The sequence below is a fragment of the Triticum aestivum genome, chromosome 5A, assembly GCF_018294505.1.
Source record: "Triticum aestivum cultivar Chinese Spring chromosome 5A, IWGSC CS RefSeq v2.1, whole genome shotgun sequence".
Lineage (NCBI taxonomy): Eukaryota > Viridiplantae > Streptophyta > Magnoliopsida > Poales > Poaceae > Triticum > Triticum aestivum.
The window spans coordinates 479,862,080-479,880,199 of NC_057806.1; the positions used below are offsets into that span (position 1 = coordinate 479,862,080).

The 18,120-nt window shown below is 49.5% G+C and overlaps 2 protein-coding genes across 2 annotated transcripts; both read right to left on the bottom strand.

Annotated features, from left to right (window-relative positions):
* Nucleotides 1-4,047: 4,047 nt before the first annotated feature.
* Nucleotides 4,048-6,816, bottom strand: LOC123104193 (phenylacetaldehyde reductase). Its single transcript, XM_044525958.1, has 6 exons — nt 6,369-6,816; nt 6,102-6,271; nt 5,619-5,804; nt 5,219-5,381; nt 4,606-4,795; nt 4,048-4,513 (listed from the first exon to the last, which is right to left on the bottom strand). The coding sequence occupies exons 1-6, from the start codon at nt 6,481-6,483 to the stop codon at nt 4,303-4,305; spliced, it is 1,035 nt and encodes a 344-aa protein (XP_044381893.1). The 5' UTR covers nt 6,484-6,816; the 3' UTR covers nt 4,048-4,302.
* A 5,150-nt stretch (nt 6,817-11,966) lies between these two features.
* Nucleotides 11,967-17,761, bottom strand: LOC123104194 (cinnamoyl-CoA reductase 2). The gene is made up of 6 exons (XM_044525959.1): nt 17,469-17,761; nt 17,203-17,372; nt 16,569-16,754; nt 13,401-13,563; nt 12,542-12,731; nt 11,967-12,451 (listed from the first exon to the last, which is right to left on the bottom strand). The coding sequence occupies exons 1-6, from the start codon at nt 17,596-17,598 to the stop codon at nt 12,247-12,249; spliced, it is 1,044 nt and encodes a 347-aa protein (XP_044381894.1). The 5' UTR covers nt 17,599-17,761; the 3' UTR covers nt 11,967-12,246.
* Between the last annotated feature and the right edge of the window lie 359 nt (nt 17,762-18,120).

Genomic DNA, 18,120 nt, shown 5'->3' on the forward strand with positions numbered 1-18,120 from the left:
ATGGCGTGTGGACTCTGAGGGAAGAGTGGGCCACCTGCTAGAGGCGGGCCTTCCTCGGGTCTGACTGGTCAGGTGCTGCCGCCCTCTGGGCTCTCATTGCCTGGTAGGGCCCGCCGCCTACAGGCCGTACCGACAGGCCGTCGTGGGAACAGGGTTCCACCTGACAGGGGTGACGTCAAGGGCGGGATGGCAACAGTACCGCGCCGTGCGGAGATCTCGGCCGGTACGGGACACTGTGGCTGTGCCCTGCTCTGGATATGGGGGTGATGGGCTACACTGTAGCCACATCCTGTCTTGTTTTCTTTATGGGGGTGCAGACTTTAAGGGCGTCGTGGGCCGCCTGCCAGGAGCCGGCCTCTCGGGAAGCCGCCTACTGGGAGTCGGCTCGTCTTGGGAGCTGCCTTCCGGTGCTTGGCGTCCTCTGCCAGCCGGCCGCTTGAGCCAGCCGGCTATCAGAAGGCGGCGCTTCATCCTTGACGCTTGAGGGGTGCAGCTGGCTTGATGTCTTGAAATGCTCAGGGACTCGGGTTAGGCTACCCGTAGCCCATTACTCCGACACTGAGTCTATCCTCGCCTGCGCCGGTCTGCATATACCCTTTTCCGCGAACTACAAAAGATTTATGTGGATCGGGATTTTGCAGGGTCTGCTAGAGATGCTCTTAGTGGGTACAACCACGCTCACCCTCGTGGCCTCCTAAACATCTAATTTGTTAGGTAGGGCCCTCACTAGAACCATATATAACTATATGGCCTCCAAGCATGCCGGCAGCTGATGGATTGATTTGTTAACCTAGCTGAGTCCACTTAGCTAGTCCTCGTTGCATCTGTTTACTGACGTCGAGTCCACCATGGACCCGGCATACCAAGTACCGGAAGTCAAGAACGCGCTAGTATAGCCGCCAGCCAGCAGGCAGCAGATGGACCGTATCTATCAGCTTTCAGCCGGCGATACGTCGTCTTCGTCACAACCTACTACGAAGCCACCTTCAAGCTTGCTCGTCGGCACGCTTGGCTAATTAACAACTCCTCCGAGTAAGTACGCTACTGGTATATATATTAATACAGGGTGCCTGACGGCGACGGTGACACTGGCGTGGATTCAGATGGCACGTACAAAGATGTACAGTGCATGGCCTAATTAGTCAGGACAACTGTACTTGAGACAGAGTACAGTTGGATCAAAAGAGGCAACAGTACCTCTGACTTTCTAAGAGAGCCGTTGGATCAAAGGACAGTCACCCACCTTTCAAAAGAAAAAAAGAGACAATCATCCAGATCGGACCTGTGGCGTAGGCTCTGTTCGCGCCGTACTGTTCAGATCATTGTCCGAGGGTCCTGTTCATATCACTGTTCAGGTGCTGTTTCAGTGGCACTCTTGCATCAGATCTGGGCATTTCGTTCTCGATCCAACGGCTAAGATGACGGGCAAAGTCAAGGGCAGTGTTTTGTCTGCCTTCGCTTTAGCAAGTCAGAGAATCTTCACCGCCCGTTTCACGCAACCTGACCGATCTTAGTCTTCCATGATCAACAATTATGCGCGCGTGAATGACCCGTAGTCTGGGCATGACCGCCGCCCGCCTCACTGAGGCAGCTCTTCGTACCTCGGTCGGCGGTCCTTCGATCTACTTCAACACATGTGTTACTTCCTATATAAATTAATATAAGACGTTTTAGATCATGCAAATATATTGGTCCTTCAGTCTCTTCATGATCACAAGAAACTCTTCTGCTCTCGGACATCGTCGACTGCTGCAGGAAAGCCAGGTTGGTGCAGGATTCAGTTGCGCGTCCTTGCCGGCTTCCACATCGCTTCCGTCTGACTTGGTGATCAGTGAGTCAACTGTGGTGACAGGGCATCATCACTTTTATGGTCTAACTCTTGTAAGCTGTAATGCCACTGTATGGAGTGTCCCAAGAACAACAATGTTCGGACTTCTAGCACTGAGGATATGGTTGTGGGAAGAACATAATACTAGCGCCGTGCGTTCGAATGAAATGGATGCCCTCGATGCCCGTATGATATCGGTTGTGATGTCTCAATGAAATGGATGCATGATAGTACAACCTGTATCAAAATGTAAGATGTTTTTATACGTCTCCTATTTTTTCGCGAATACGCAATGCTTGCGTATCATTTCATTGATAGAAGGAATAGAATGAGCATAAAGGATACAACACATGACACGAACGCAAACAGGCGTGAACATGGTGTCTGGAGCAGAGAGACAAGGGATGCTCAGCCCGAATAGAAGATACATCACAACTAAACCCGTCAAGCCCGAACCACCACGGGCAGCGCCGAACCAACAAGAATTCCAACATCATCCGAGCCAACACCGGGGACACCGCGAGCAAGCAAGATAACGCCTTCGAGAAGGAATACGACGCCGAGACGCCATCGCTATCCGGTCCGGGGGAACCAGACCTAGGGTTTCCCCTGAGCTCGAAGAGGGGCAAAGCTAAAGGCCTTGGCAGCGCCTCCAAAAAGGAAACGACACCCGCGGGCGCCGTCACTGCCAGCACCGACAAGCCGAGCAGGGATCTCTCCCTGGCCAGAAGCTGAGCAATCCCATAGCCGCCGAGTTTGGAATCGAAGATGAGGAAGCCAACGTTGGTCGGAACAACCATTCGGGAAGGGGTTGGCGGGGCTGCACTTGCCGTTGGAGGATGGCACCACCTCAGAACCCACGGGCGTTGGATCTGGCAAAAGGAGGAGGCTTTGAGGCGTATATGATGGGTTAAGCCACGAAGCGAACCACGCGGGGGTAGGACGACGGCGTCCAGCAACGCCGGCAAGCTAGGACTGGAGAGACGCATATCCGAACTGCCCTGGCCTTAGCCGTCGAGATGTCGACGAGCCAGGTGAGCTGGAATGGACGCAGCTACATGGTCACCGAGGCCGGAGATGCCCGGCAAAGACGCCGACAACCAAGGACACCGGGGAGACGCAGGCCTAGGCTGTCGGGACCAGAGCATCGCCAGCAAATGCCCGCCGTGAGGAGCCCCGTGTCTGGCACAACCACAGACACATCCCCGCATCCCCCAAGAGCAGTCACCGTGGCCCAAGGGGGAGGAGGGGCCGCCGGGGACGAGGAGGGCCGCCTGCACTGAAGGCAGGCCGCAAACGCCCCCGCAACCGGCCGTAGGTCCCACACCACACCCATGGCCAGAAGCGGCACCAGCAGAGGCTGGCTCGCGCCGCCGCGAGGGGTGGGGATGGCTGCAGGGGAGCGTCCATGGCAACGACCAGGAGCTCCGGGACCTCCGTTGGCCGGCAAGCACGTGCAGCAGCTGGTGGAGAGCGCGTCGGGTGGGGTCTCGGGGCCGCGGGCGGAGGGGGAGGCGCGCGAGGGAGAGAGGTGGCGCCCGTGGCGGCTGAGGATGGTCGGGGGGCTGCTGGCCGGATCCGCGCAGAAGGTTGTCGTGGAGGACCGGATCTAGCGCCGCTGGACCAGCAGGGGCAGCCACGGCGTGGGTGGGGGCGTGGTGCGGGGCGGAGGAGTGGGGGCGAGCTCGGGGGCGTGAGGAGGCAGATCTGCCCCGCCGCCGCCTTCCTAGGGCCCGGCGCGGCTTCGTCGGCCGGCCCTCCGGCGGCGGCGATGCGGGAGGAGGGCGGCGGAGAGGCCTGCTAGTGGTGGCGGCGAGGGCTCCCCCGTGTCGCCAGAGGAGGGCGACCATATGTCTCCTGTTTTGATATCAAAATGTAAGACTTATCTGAACTCAGTATCAAACACAAATGAAATTCCAGACAACGAAACTGGTGATTTATGCACTCGATTCCTAGGGTCTTGCCACACACAGAGTTGAATATAAGAGGTCTGCCAGGACACGACACCTAGGTGTTAACTTTTATAGGCATTACAGGTAATCATAATTAAGCTAAGAGCATAAAGTAAACAGTGCCCGTTGCCAGATTTTAAACAGGACCCAAGAGAGGATATGAGCCGTCTGATCGGAGATCAACGTTGAATATGACATCACCCTGTCACGAAGCTGTATGGTGCAGTGTAGACGGTTGGATAGGAGATCGACGGAGGAGGCCAAACATAACCTGACGAAACGGCACGCGACATAACTGAAGTTTTCGACACTTGCAGGGACAAGATTCAGAGATCTCGACACAGCATCATCGCAGTTATTCGTTTACAAAGGCGCATGGGGAATAGGCTACCTACCCAACAGATCTATGGGTCTCCACTCGCATCACTAGTCACATCGTGAGATCACCTTGAAGATTGATAGCTTTGTCATTACAACATAACGTCATCAGAAATTCAGCAACGTCACACGCAGAATGGCATATCATTCCTCGGAGGCATGAAAAAACCGGAAGATATCAGGTAGGCGGCAAGCGTGTCCCTCTCCCTCGCCATCCTGCAGAATTCCCGTCTTCCGGTAGTATTCGATGCTATCCAGGAGCGTCTCCTCCAATTCCCTTGGCTTCCAGCCCAGATTCCTCAGCTTTGCAGACGAGATTGGGGTGATAGGAAAGTTATGATCCAGCTCAGACTTGCTGCAAAAATCAAATAGAGCTGTTCAAACCATGTAAACAAGCACGGCCGTTCAGGACAAAAATGTACCATTTTGATAAGAGAAGTTACCCACCAGTTTACATAATTGTAGTCAGGGTACGTCTTCTTCAGCAACTCCAGCATGGCTTTTGTGGTAATGTAATTTGGTGCGCTGATATATCTCCCGGATGATTCTGGTTTCTCATATACTAGAAGCAACGCATCGGCCACATCACGGACATCGACTATGTGCAACAGCATGTCCTTCATCGCATTAGGACCTCCTGCATTGAATTAACAGAATTTCAGCAGCCAACAAAAAAGTAGCTTTTCGACGACATACTGTAAGAATTTTTCATGTTGGAATTCATTCAAAATTCTATTGGAATGAGTCACTCAAAGGGAATTTTCATAGGAGTGACCATTTTAACAAGCTAATTATTTCGTTTCAAAGGACTACATTTTTTTTGCGGGTGATCGAAGAACTACATTTGAAACAAGAATAAACTGTCTACAAGAATTGAATCCTTCAAAATTGTTCGAGCCCATCCAAAGATGTTACTGAATTTTGCCCATCCAAAACTGTCTACAAGAATTGAATCTTGGCAAGTAGTTACTGAATTTTGCCTACCCAAAGACATGGCATATTCGACCAATAAAAGATGCTCCTGCAACTTAGCAAGAGGAAAAGGAAATAACGAGATGACCTTTTATAACATAGACGAGAAGTTCGCTGCTGGTACTGACAACGGGTTGCAGTTGTGGGCCTAAAACAACACAAGGGCATACTGTGACAACATTTAGCCCATTCTTTTCTGCATATTCCCAGGCTGTTTCTTCAGCAACAGTTTTAGCAAGACAGTACCAGAGCTGCAAACAGAAATTGTAAAGGGTCAAACTTAGTCCTCAGACGCTGCAATGATTTGTAGTTTATGAGTAATTATCAACTTACGCTGAAGAAATCAACATGTCACGGATCAGCAACGAAAATTGAAATACCAAAATATTATTATGTAAAGATGCCATATAATATACTCATGTGTAATAGGCTACTTATATCATAATGTAAGTTGTGATTGGTTCTTAACTTTAAACATTATTACTAACCTCATTATCCACGCATATTTTTCTGTCGGACCAGCAACTCTCATCTTTGGGTTTACCCTGAGGCCAGTTGGGGTTAAAATGAACAGAAGAAGTGGATGACACCACCACAACTTTCTGAACCTTCATAGATGAACACACTTCAAGAATATTTACGGTGCCCTTCACAGCAGGCACCATCACTTCTGACTGCACAGTTAAATTTAGCACAAAATTAGAAACAGTCATAAGGATTGTACAGTTCCAATAACACCAAGTTGTAATCGTCTCAGCAGCAGTAAGTCCTAGGAGTCTATTACTCTAGAAAATGAGCACACTTCTTAGAAGAATCACGTATAAATACATAAGTGAAGGTACAGATGATAAATTAATCTCTGCATCGACAGTTAAAAAGACGAATACAAAGCCCAAATTCAGTTGAACAATTCCCTAATGCTGCACCGTGAATTGGTAATGATAATATGATGTCGACAAATGTGTACTAGCCTCAGGGTCGAGGATCTTATCCGCAGGGACGGGGGAGGCGACGTGGAAGACGCCCTCGCACCCCTCCACGGCGGCGGCCAGAGCGGCGCTGTCCAGCACGTCGGCCTTGAACAGCCGCAGGTTCTCCGCCGCCCCGTCCAGCTGCATCAGATGCGCGTTCTTGGAATCACCTGAACCAAACATTCGGACGTCAACCGGCGAAGTGTGAGCAGGACGGAGAATAGAGGCGAGGACGCCGGAGAATCAGATCGGACGCGGCGTGCGTACATGGGTCGCGGACGGTGGCGTGGACGGCGTAGCCCCGGGAGAGGAGCAGCTTGACGAGCCACGAGGCGATGTACCCGCCGCCGCCGGTCACGCACACGCGCCGCGGTGGTGCCATCCTCCTCGTCCTTCTCCTACGGGATGGCTTGCTGCCGCGTCGTCGGCTCTTTATGTCCCCGTCGCAGCTTTGCCGACTTGACACTTTGTCGAGCCACTAGCCGGCCGGTGGACTCCACGGCGCAAATCGACGTCAAAAAATTATGCCGAGACCTAACAAAGACCACTCGCGACCAGGGTAGAGACGAACAACGAGCAGATCGGGTGCCGTCCGCATTGGAATCATCGCACCGCGCGCTTTCGTCGCCGGCTGATTGGTGCCAAAATGCCTCGGGTGCTTTCTGGTTGTTACCAGTCATGCACTACGCACGTCCTCGTGCACGCAAATTGTGTTGACATGTTGTTCTATTGTTGTTCTACTAGTATGGATTGAAAAGAACATCTTCTACTCCCTCCATCTCAATATAAGCGCGTTTTTGACACGGCAGATGAAGAGAGTATTTTATACATTTGTTTTGGAAGGAGGCAAAAGACTTGCCTCATTCATTAATTAAGAGGGGGAAAAGGAGTTTAAGGTTTGTGTTACAACACCCACCGTGTTACAATACCACTACAAAAGGCGTACTCTCGCGGCATGATAGATCCCAATTTCTTTGCACCCGCCGTGATCCAAGTTTGAGCCTCAATCTTGATGTTAGCTAGTAGAACCGTCGGTGGGGCACTCTTGAGTTAGAAGATGCGAGCGTTCCTTTCATTCCAGATTGTCCAACAGGTGAGCATAGAGAGGGTAGCCATGGCCTTCCTATTCGGTATGATAGAGTCTGAGAGCCCGATCCAGCACTCTTTGGTTGACCGTGCCAAGTGCCAAGTGGAAGTGTTGATGCTTTGAACTGGAGCCAATCTTTTATTATTTTCCAAAGCCTAGTAGTATACCGGCATCTGAAGAGGAGGTGATCGATTGACTCTTGCACGCGCTTGCAAAGAGGACAGAGCCCACAATTGGGCCACCCCCGGTTGGCCAACCGGTCAGCAGTCCATACCCTATTTTGCATGGCCAACCACGCGAAAAATTTGACCTTGGGCGGGGCCCAGGCCTTCCACACTGCAAGCTCCATGGGTGAGCGGATGATGCCCAAAAACTAGGCCAAGTAGGCGTACTTGGCACTGTAAATCCTGCTCTATGTGTGTTTCACACAATGTCATCTTCAACGTGCACCTCAAGAGGGAAGTCGCGGATGATGGACCAAAGCTCAATAAATTGTCGAAGATGTTCGAAGGTGAAGTTGGGAGTGACCTTGATCTTGCGAACCCAAGCATCATCTTGGAGGGCTTCCCGAAGTTTCCATGTCTTACGAGAGAAAGCGGCGTAGATAAGCAGTGCAATGTCTCTTGGCTTGCGGTCCCGCACCCAAGAGGAGTCCCAGAAGGGCGTGCGCGCACCGTTGCCAACGGATATGGTCGTTGAAGCATAGAAAAGATTTTTGCCCATCTCGCCGCATGGATTGCCGGTCCCAACCCATAGCTTGGTGGGTTCCTTCGATTCAAACCAAAGCCAACGCAAGCGAAGTGCCCTTGCAAATTTCTCCGTGTTTAGAACCCCAAGACCTCCATATTCGACCGGTCGACATACAGATTCCCAATTAACTTTGCACTTCGCGCCGGTAGTCTTATCTGTTCCCGCCCAAAGGAAAGCTCTCTCAAGCTTGTTGACATTGTGGAGGATGCTTGGTGGAACAATCAATGGGGTGATGAAGTAGATGGCTTGTGAGGATAGCACAGACTTGACAAGGGCAGCCCGACCAATGGCTGTGATATTTTTCCCATCCCAAGGAACAAGTTTGGAAGCGGTTTTGTCCATGAGGAATTGGAAATCCCGAACTTTTAGTTGCCAGACCAAGAGAGGTAGCCCTAAATATTTTATTGGGAATGAAGCCCGGGCAGCAGGAAAGTTCTGGAGGATGGTGTCGAGGTGTAGGTGCCAGCACCGAATCGGGACCACAGAGCTCTTCTGGAAGTTAGTGCATAGTCCCGTGACGTCACCAAACGCATCGAGCAACACGAAGAGGTTGTCAATATCTTTCTTGATGGGTGCAATAAAAACGGCCGCGTCATCGGCATAGAGGGATGTTCTCATGATGGGCCCACGGCCACGAATTTTGTGGAGCAACCCCTTCCTAGTAGCCAGCTCGAGGATCTTTTGAAGGGGGTCAATGGCAATGACAAATAGCAGGGGCGAAAGAGGATCCCCTTGCCGGAAGCCGCTTCCATGGGCAATGGGGCTGCCGGGGATGCCGTTGAGGAGAACCCGCGAGGAGGAGGTGCATAAGAGGGCGGTGATCCAATTCCGAAAGGTGCTCGGGAACCCCCTCTGCTGGAGGATGTCAATGATATACTCCCATCTCACATAGTCGAAAACCTTTTCGTATATCAAGCTTGAAAAGGAGGGATGGAGTTTTGCTCTTGTGAAGGCGACGCGTGAGATTTTTCACATACATAAAATTGTCATGGATACTCCTAGTCTTGATGAAAGCACTTTGCGCGTTGGAGACAAGCTTGTTCATGTGAGGGGCTAGCCGAATTGCTAAAACTTTTGCCACAATCTTCGCAATCGCGTGGATGAGGCTAATAGGCCGGAAGTCGGTGATCCCCTCAGCACCCTCCTTCTTAGGAATTAGTACAATGTTTGCAGAGTTGAGCCAGTGGAGGTTTGCCGTGTGCAGGTTGCCGAAAAGAGAAACTACCCTCATGATGTCATCCTTGATAATGTCCCAACAACTCTTGAAGAACAAAACGGTGAAACCGTCTGGCCCGGGGGCTTTGTCGGTTGGCATTTGCTTAATGGCCTCGTGCACCTCCTCCGCGATGATGGGGTCCGCGAGGGAGTCCAAGTCGTGTACCTCTAAGCCGAGCTCTTCCAATTGAAGTCGCGCGCCCGCGGGAGCCCCTTTCCCATGGCCTCGGTGAAGTGGTCGTGGACAACCTTCTCTTTGACATCATGGTCGGTGATCCATCCCTGATTAAGCAGTGCGCGAGACTGGCCAACATCAAGGAGGGCGATGTTATACATATATTTGTTCGGCTTAAAATAGCAGATATTAGTTTATATCCATTAATGCCCACTTTTCTTTAGAAGAAAAGTTGCATGCAAATATGAATTTGATTTGCTAGTTTGCTGAAGGAAACCAATAAATTTTGAATGTTCGGATTTTAAGCATGACAACCTGAACGTTTTTTATGACAGACTTTATTTGACGCGAGGTGGCAAGTTTAGTTTGTCATAAAAAACGTTCGATTTGTCATGCTTAAAATCCAAACATTCGGGATTTATTATTTAGGTTGTTGAATGCGTTTGTTGATGTATTCATGTAGTTGTGGTGGCGGCCGGGTAGAGGAATGAAGAAAGAAAGGAAGGAAGAAGAAAAGCTGGTCACTAGGGTTGCGAACAGGTGGGGCCGTGACACGTTTTCATGTTCCATCTCCCCTTTGCAGTAACCACTCCACTACAAAAGAAATGTCTTGACTATTTTTAGGTGATGCAGGTGCCTGAATGTCTTAATCGGGAAAGGTCACGCTACTAGAAGGGGCATCCGGTAGGGCACAAGGGCATGTTTGACACGGACCCTTAAATCGCCTGTAAACGTCTGGATCGATTTGTCCGGACACAGTAAGCAATTCAATGTTGTCCCGCATTTGTCCATGGACCAGTGTGGGTGTTCGTTATTCCGCAAACCAATGAAGCTTTGTGGGAGTCTGGACACCCTGTCACATAGGATTCTGACACCTTCGGGCCACGCAAAATTGAGATGGGGCCCGTGCATTTGAAGCGGCCGTATTGTTTTCTTGGATAAACTCCCCCTTCTCCACCCTCTCCACTACCATCCCGCCTCTCCACACCAATTACCGTCCTTTTCGCTCCGGTCGCCGCATGGACCCATACGAAAAACTTCCAAAGACCAGAGGTGGAGGATCCGGAGAAGGCGGTCACCCAGAAGATCAACTCGACAACATGACAAGCCCGCCGCCTCAATGCGAAGGCAAAAGTCGGGGCAGCCTGCAAAAAGAAGGGTGCAGGGGCGGGTGGGTCCTAGGAGGTGGGGCGCCATCACCATCATGTCCGAAAAAAAACTAGCCTCCCTACTTCTACATTACCAAGTAGCTCAGCCGGCAGTCCCCGGCATCCGCCGTTAGGCATGTGACGTATTGCGTCGACGTCAACACGGTCCCGCTCCATTTTGCAGAGTTTGTGTCGCCGCAACTTGTCCAGCCGCGAATGAGGGGCGTGGATTGGCTCGGTGCCTGCTCTCTGTTCACCGGTATGTATCGCCTGGATGAGCCGGCGTATGACAACACAGACTGAGAGATGATGGATCAAGACTCCGACATGAAGGAGGAAAAGAAGGATGAGAGGTTTAACATCTTGATGACAGTATTGCAGAGGAGGCTCAAGCTTGAAGAGAGGAGGGTTGAGCTCTTTTTATTTGGGAAAAACAAATCGGTATCCACTTTGCTCGAAACTAGGCCAATACCTGTTCATTGCAATATGATATAAATAATCTAGTACGCTAACTCATGATTTACTTGTCCATATTAATATGATTTCTCTCAACTCCACCACAAATATTCTATCATATATTCTAATACTTACCCACCCACCTTAATATTGCGCCGCAAATACAACGCCATTCTCACTGGATGTGTTCTCTCAACTCACCATCTGGCAATCGCCGATCTACAAATGTCCCTCACTCCACCGTTCGTCACCCCCATGTCGTTCCACCCCTTGCGCCACCCTGGATTTCGAACATGTTTGTCCATTCCCTTGTCTTGTGCATGCCACCCCACCCTATGTCCTGCATTTTTTTTAGGGTGTGGGAAGATCTTAGCCGACTGAGACTTAACGAAATCTCAATCAAGTGACACAACATATAAAATTTTACATGAATCTTCACGTAAGATGTCATGAATATAACATCGACTGAGAGTTCCTTAAGTCTCAAACTGAGATTTAGCAATCCCCCTCTTTAATCAAAAGAGGGGTTAATCCCTCTGGTTCATTAACGAAACCGAGTTTTACACAAGTTCACCAAATAAAACAAGTCTGACCGATTGCCACCATCTCAACATTTGAGATCAGGCAACTAAAACACATGGCGTTGAATTTTCTTTTTAGATTTCACAAGGATCTTGCACTGAACTTTGTACTAGAAACACAAAGGGCTGAATTCTATATGATTTTTTCCTAAGAATTTATTTGTACTACATCTCATAGGGTTTCTAGCATCCAGTCAAATCTCTTTCAAAGAATCCTTTGTTTTTTCCTATGATGCAATAAAAAACCAAAATTCTACAGGATTGAGAGCATGACATTTCATTCCTACATTTTTCTACTCCCGCATTTTTAAAATTCTACGAATCAAAGACGCCCTACGTTTGCAAGCCTCAAATCGTGGGCCGGTTGGGCGTGTGAGCACCACCTTGCCAACCGAGCTAGGCTCGCTCCTCCTATGCAGGGAGGTCACACATCTGGACAGGGAGCAGAGCGGCAAAGTGTAAAATGTTCTGAACAATATTTGTAATACAGTTTGCGTCATTTATGAAACCTGGACAGTGGACACAGCAGAGCAGAAAATCAGGGGATACGATCCTGAACCGTAAAGTTGTGTTTGCCACAACCAATCTACGGCGAGGCAACGAGCAGCTTCACTCTCTCTGGTCTCCTATCATCTTCCCAGCAGATCCTTAACTATTTCCTAAAATATTCAGCAGTCACAAGGACAATGACATAAGTATAAAGCACTGTCCACTGCCGCTCTGCGCTCTCGACTCATTCGTTGGCAGCTTGAAAATGACGGAAAATATCAGGAAGGCGGTAGGTCTGTCCCTCCACATCCTGCAGATTTCCCGTCTTCCGGTGGTATTCGATGCTGTCCAGAAGCGTCTCCTCCAGTGCCCTCGGCTTCCAGCCCAGATCACTCAATTTTCCCGACACGATCGGCGTGATACGAGAGTTCTGATGCACATCAGCCTTGCTGCAAAGAGCAGATAAGAGTCATTCAAACAATAGTAAGAATGTGCCATTTGACACATCCAAGGAACACATGATAAGAGAAGAGACCCACCATTTTACATAGTTGTAGCCAGGGTACCTCTTCTTTAGAAACTCCAGCATAGCCTTTGCGCTAATGTAATTCGGTGCGCAGATATACCTCCCGGATGATTCTGGTTTCTCATATACCAGAAGCAGGGCATCCGCCACATCACGGACATCGACTATGTGCCACAGCATGTCATTCAACACATCAGGACCTCCTGTGATAAAATTTTCAGAACTCACAGAAGTCAATAATTAAAGACAGGTAATTCTCCAACATGCTGTCAAGAGGATGAGGTAAAACAATAGAAACAGAATAAGCAATACACGACATTATTAACTGTCATAACATTAGCCTTCTTCAACATCGCAGATGAGTTTTGGCAGTTCGGTTCTCTGAAGGAAATTAAGGGCGTCCTTAGAGCACAAGATTCTAAAACTCATATACAGAAAAAAAAAGTATGATTGAATGTCATGGCTTCTCAAATCATGCAGCAAAAAAAGGAATTTGCAAAATTTCCATAAGGGCGAGAGGAATTTTTCCATGAGGTCTAAGCACATGGAAGAAATCATTCATATTTTTCTATAGATTCAGCTATTCTATAGTTTTGCAAAAAGAAAAGGTATTCTATAGAACGTCCAAAAAAGCATTCTCATAATGTTCCTACAAGCACATTCGCTTTGTGACTAAATAGGAATATTTTCTAAACAAAATAGGAAAATTTTCTATAGGGTTTCAATTCTTCCAAAATTCCTACGTTACCAAGAGGGCCTGACAAGTGGTTTAATGAGTTTCGCCCACCCAAAGAAATGATTCTGTTTTTGTCAGATAAGCGATAATCCTACACGCCAACAATAGAAAGGGAAAAATGAATTAATGAGGGCACCTTTTATGACATAGAGAAGGAGTTCGCTTGTAGTATTGACAACACGTTGCAATTGTGGCCCCAAAACAATACAAGGGCATACTGTAACAGCATTTAGCTCGTTCTTCTCTGCATATTCCCAAACTGTCTCTTCAGCAACTGTTTTAGCAAGACAATACCAGATCTGCCAACAGAAATTGCAAAGCTTTGAGGGCAGCCCTCACATGTTACAACCATTTGTAGTCTCTAAGTAATTATCGACTAATGATGAATATGTTAGAAGTACAAACGTGTTAGTTAGGGATTAAGAGAGATAGAGATAGATTTGGTTTAAACCAACAATGACTTGCCTTGTACTCCAATCCTCTTCCATGTTGTACTCCTATATATACCCCCATATAAGGGTTAGATCAATACAACAATACAATAATCATCCTACGTTTTCCATATGGTATTAGAGCGGTTAGTCTCACGACGCCGATCCTAGATTCCTTCCCTACTTCCGCAGCGCGCCGCCCCCGGGGAGATTAATCTTCTCTCCCGGGGGCGCGGCACTCGATCGATTCCGTAGATTAGAACAATTCCTTAGATTAGATCAATTTCAATTTTTGAAATTCCTTAGATCAGTTTTCTTAGCTACAAATAAATCGCGGTGGAAAAATATAGGGTTCCGCAAGATGCTCATGACGGCGGAGCACGAGTTGGATCGATTCGTCCAGCGACCATGAAGCGCATGAAAGGACCCGGCGACTCTACACGCATCTGAGCAGATCGGCTACCATGTTGGTTCATCAAGCCAGCTTCTTCGCGCTCACGTACACGGCAGGAGCGGCGGTCTTCCGAACGAGCCGGCTTCTCCAACAAATCTTGGGCTCGCGCGACGGCGCGGTTCCTCCAAACGAGCCAGCCACCAGCACACACTCGGCGATCTCCCGGGCAGTACACGGCGCGTCCAAGGCTGGCGTCCTCCAAATTAACGAGCCAGCCACCAGCGCACGCTCGGCGACCTCCCAGGCTGTACGCGAAGCGTCCACGGCCGGCGTCTCCGAACGAGCTGGTAAACTGGAGATCCAGCGGCGCAACGCAGGTCCGCCTCCATCCGTGCGTACAAGCAGCGGTCGTACGGAGTTTGGCTATGACGCAGCCAGAGGACGTGTGCCCCAAGAGACGGACATGCATCCATGCGTGCATACCCTATGCACACGGCAACATGAGCTAGGTTCTTCAGGTTCCATGTCATCTCGAGACTACATATGGACCAGGCGATCAACCCGACGCACCAGTGCCTCGATCACGGGAGGGTCTTGCACGCGGCATCGACAGCTTAGCCACACGTCGACACCTTCATCAAGCCGGCTTCCAGCACGGGACATCGGGAGGACACCGGGGGCTACTCCGATCTGAGGTGCTCCCGTGCACGAGTCCAGGACGCGAGTACATGGTGTCCAGAAATCAGGCATGCACGTTGATGTCATGCAAAGCTACGATGGGATCTCCGCGGTGGTTCAGCTTCACGCGGCAATTCTGCTGCTCCGCACAGGTTCGTCATCGACATCCCGTACCGCATCATGGCTTCGTTAACACACGTGCTACAGACGACAGCGCACCACCTCCAGCACCGAGCAATCTGCAACGACGCCCGCGACACCATCGTCTACACCGACCGCTACATCCCAAACCGAGCTACATCATCTTCTACATGGCTGCATCGACCGTCGCCGCCGATCTATACTGCACAGCTACACCGACGCCTCTGCACCGAGCCCAATCTCTGCATTGAGCTGTACGACTACGCCAGGCTACGAGCCAACATACTTCTTCAGCATGACACGGCGTCGACAATTCGTCGTCACGAGGGACACCTTCAAGCGACACATCATCGACACGCCGCTGCAACGCTATAGCCGACACTTCATCGCCAAGGTCTTCATCAACGTGGTCTTCACCAATATCTTCGTCAACACACCGCCGCCGCCTCGTCCACAAGATGGACACCTAGCGTCCTTTGACAGACTTTTCTGTAAGATGTGACCTCGACGACGGCAATGACCGCGTCACGACGACGGCATCGACCGCGTCATCCACGACGACATGACTGCATCGACACGGCGTCACTATAGTGACCACCCCTACCCGGCCACATGGTTCTGGCAAAACCGATGTGTGCTCGATGGGTTTCCTCCGGTCCTGGCAAAACTGATGGGCTCATCGCCGACGACACCCTCTGACATCTGCAAGGTGCATCGTCCACGTCTGTAGCTCCGTCATAGCGCATTTTTTTTGCGCCTCCGGCTTTGTGCGGTTTCATCATCCATGATGACTACACCATCGACCACGACTACCTCGACCACGGCTACATCACCATGATCGGTTACCTCGACATCAACATTAACGACTTGGTCTACAGCAACACATCGGCAACAACTCCAGTCAACAGCGTCTGTGCCGTCACCAGCGTTCACGCCACTCCCGTTGTGACTGCGGGAGGGAATAGAGAAGAGTCAAGGGAGGCATCAGAAGGGGACGCAGTCACCGCCCTAGGTGCCCATCAGAGACGCAGTTGATGATGGCGCAACGGAGAAGACAGCGGAAGCGCAAGACTTCAAATTCAGTCGCAATCGTCTGCTTCACTCACGCTACGACTAAGGAGGGATGTTAGAAATACAAACGTGTTAGTTAGGGATTAGGAGAGATAGAGATAGATTTGGTTTAAACCAACAATGACTTGCCTTGTATTCCAATCCTCTTTCCATGTTGTACTCCTATATATACCCCCATATGAGGGTCAGACCAATACAACAATACAATAATCATCCTACGTTTTCCATAGAATACACTAATATGTTAGGGATTAACAAAAACTCGCATGTCAAATCTTCATGTAAAGAAATTAAAGTACTCCCTCCATTCCTAAATATAAGTCTTTGCAAAGATTCTACTATTGACCACATACGGATGTATATAAATGCATTTTAGAGTGTAGATTAATTTATTTTGCTTCGTATGTAGTCCATAGTGAAATCTCTATAAAGACTTATATTTAGGAACGGAGGGAGTATATGCTTACCTTCAGCAAGTACATTGGGACTAAATTCCATTGTTATATCAACAGGCTTAGCTTCAGCAAGTATGTTGTGACTGAATTTCATTGTTCTATCAGCTAACAGTTCTAATTCTAACATTACTAACCTCATTGTCCCGGCAAACTTTTCTGTCCGACCAGCAACTCTCGTCTTTGGGTTTACCCTGAGGCCAGTTGGGATCATAATGAACGGCAGCAGTGGATGACACCACCACAACCTTCTGAACCTTCAGAGATGAACAAACCTCAAGAATATTTAAGGTGCCCTTCACGGCAGGCACCATGACTTCTGACTGCATGGTTATATTTAGCACAACGTTAGTAACAGACCATCAAGAATCTGCAGTTTCCAAATTTTGGATCTCAACGAGATTTTACAGTGCTAGTAAGGCAGTAACAACTTGTAATCGTCTCTGACAGCAGTGAGTCACTTTCCACTCTATTACTCTATTAAGTGAGCACACTTATTAAAATGCTGATCTAATAAGCTCCTACTCCACAACTGTTGGATACACTTATATCGACATCGACAGCAGTGCTAGATTCGCACCCAGAAATGAAAGAAAATGGCAAGTCAAAATCCAATTGCAAATATTTCTGACGGTACTGCTGCTACGAGAGAGACTCCATCTCCATGGTTGAACAACGAATAAATCATGGGAACTGTGTAATTTTTGTGAACCAAAAACACACGGTAAATTGGCCTCGGAACTAAGTGAAAATCGACAGATGTGTACTAGCCTCAGGATCGGCGATCTTATCCGCAGGGACGGGGGAGGCGACATGGAAGACGCCCTCGCACCCCTCGACGGCGGCCGCCAGCGCGGCGCTGTCCAGCACGTCGGCCTTGAACAAGCTCAGGCTCTCCGCCGCGCCGTCCAGCTGCATCAGATGCGCGTTCTTCTGGTCACCTGAAATGGCACCCCGGCATTAATCACCAACCAGCGAAGCAGGCAGCAACAGCAAGAAGGGAGGAGGAGCGGCCGGATCAGGCGCGCCGTGCATACATGGGTCGCGGACGGTGGCGTGGACGGCGTAGCCCCGGGAGAGGAGCAGCTTGACGAGCCATGAAGCGATGTACCCGCCGCCCCCGGTCACGCACACTCGCGGCGACGGCGACGGCGACGGTGGTGCCATCCTCCTCCTGGATGGCTCGCAGCTTGCTCGGCTTCAACAATTTCTCCACCCACTTGCCTGTAGACTCCACGGCGCTAATCGACGTTGCTACGAATACCAAGGGCACCTAAAAAGACGTCGGGAAGCAAAGTGACGCACATGTGGGATCAGGAGAAGTAAATTACTTAAAAGCCACCACACATTTATGACTAGGGTACTAGAAAACCGCCGTTTTTGTTAAAAACTACAAAAATCAATCAACACTGCGGCAAGTAAGTAACAAACCATATTAATTCAAAACCTACCGTGTCTAACAACGAAACTGACGGGTGAGACCTGTCTGTCGGACTGATGTGGCAAAGACTAGTGCTACTCAATGTATTGACCTGCTGAGGTGGATGGGGTCACGCCTATCAGCCATACATTTTATTTCCCCTCTCCTTCTTCTTTCTTTTCTCTAATTTCCAAAAATTTAAATAATGTCAAGCATCAAAAGTTTTCAAACATTAAAACAAAAATGTTTGGTTTGTGCCAAATACGGCA

Bases quoted from the DNA above. Each gene is read 5' to 3' on its own strand.
- LOC123104194 (XM_044525959.1), bottom strand. From the start codon at position 17,598: ATGGCACCACCGTCGCCGTCGCCGTCGCCGCGAGTGTGCGTGACCGGG. The intron at 17,373-17,468 runs GTATGCACGGCG...GTGCCATTTCAG, and splicing joins CGCCACCGTCCGCGACCCAT to GTGACCAGAAGAACGCGCAT. The intron at 12,452-12,541 runs GTGGGTCTCTTC...TGCTCTTTGCAG, and splicing joins GGCTACAACTATGTAAAATG to CAAGGCTGATGTGCATCAGA.
- LOC123104193 (XM_044525958.1), bottom strand. From the start codon at position 6,483: ATGGCACCACCGCGGCGCGTGTGCGTGACCGGCGGCGGCGGGTACATC. The intron at 6,272-6,368 runs GTACGCACGCCG...TGTTTGGTTCAG, and splicing joins CGCCACCGTCCGCGACCCAT to GTGATTCCAAGAACGCGCAT. The intron at 4,514-4,605 runs GTGGGTAACTTC...TGATTTTTGCAG, and splicing joins GACTACAATTATGTAAACTG to CAAGTCTGAGCTGGATCATA.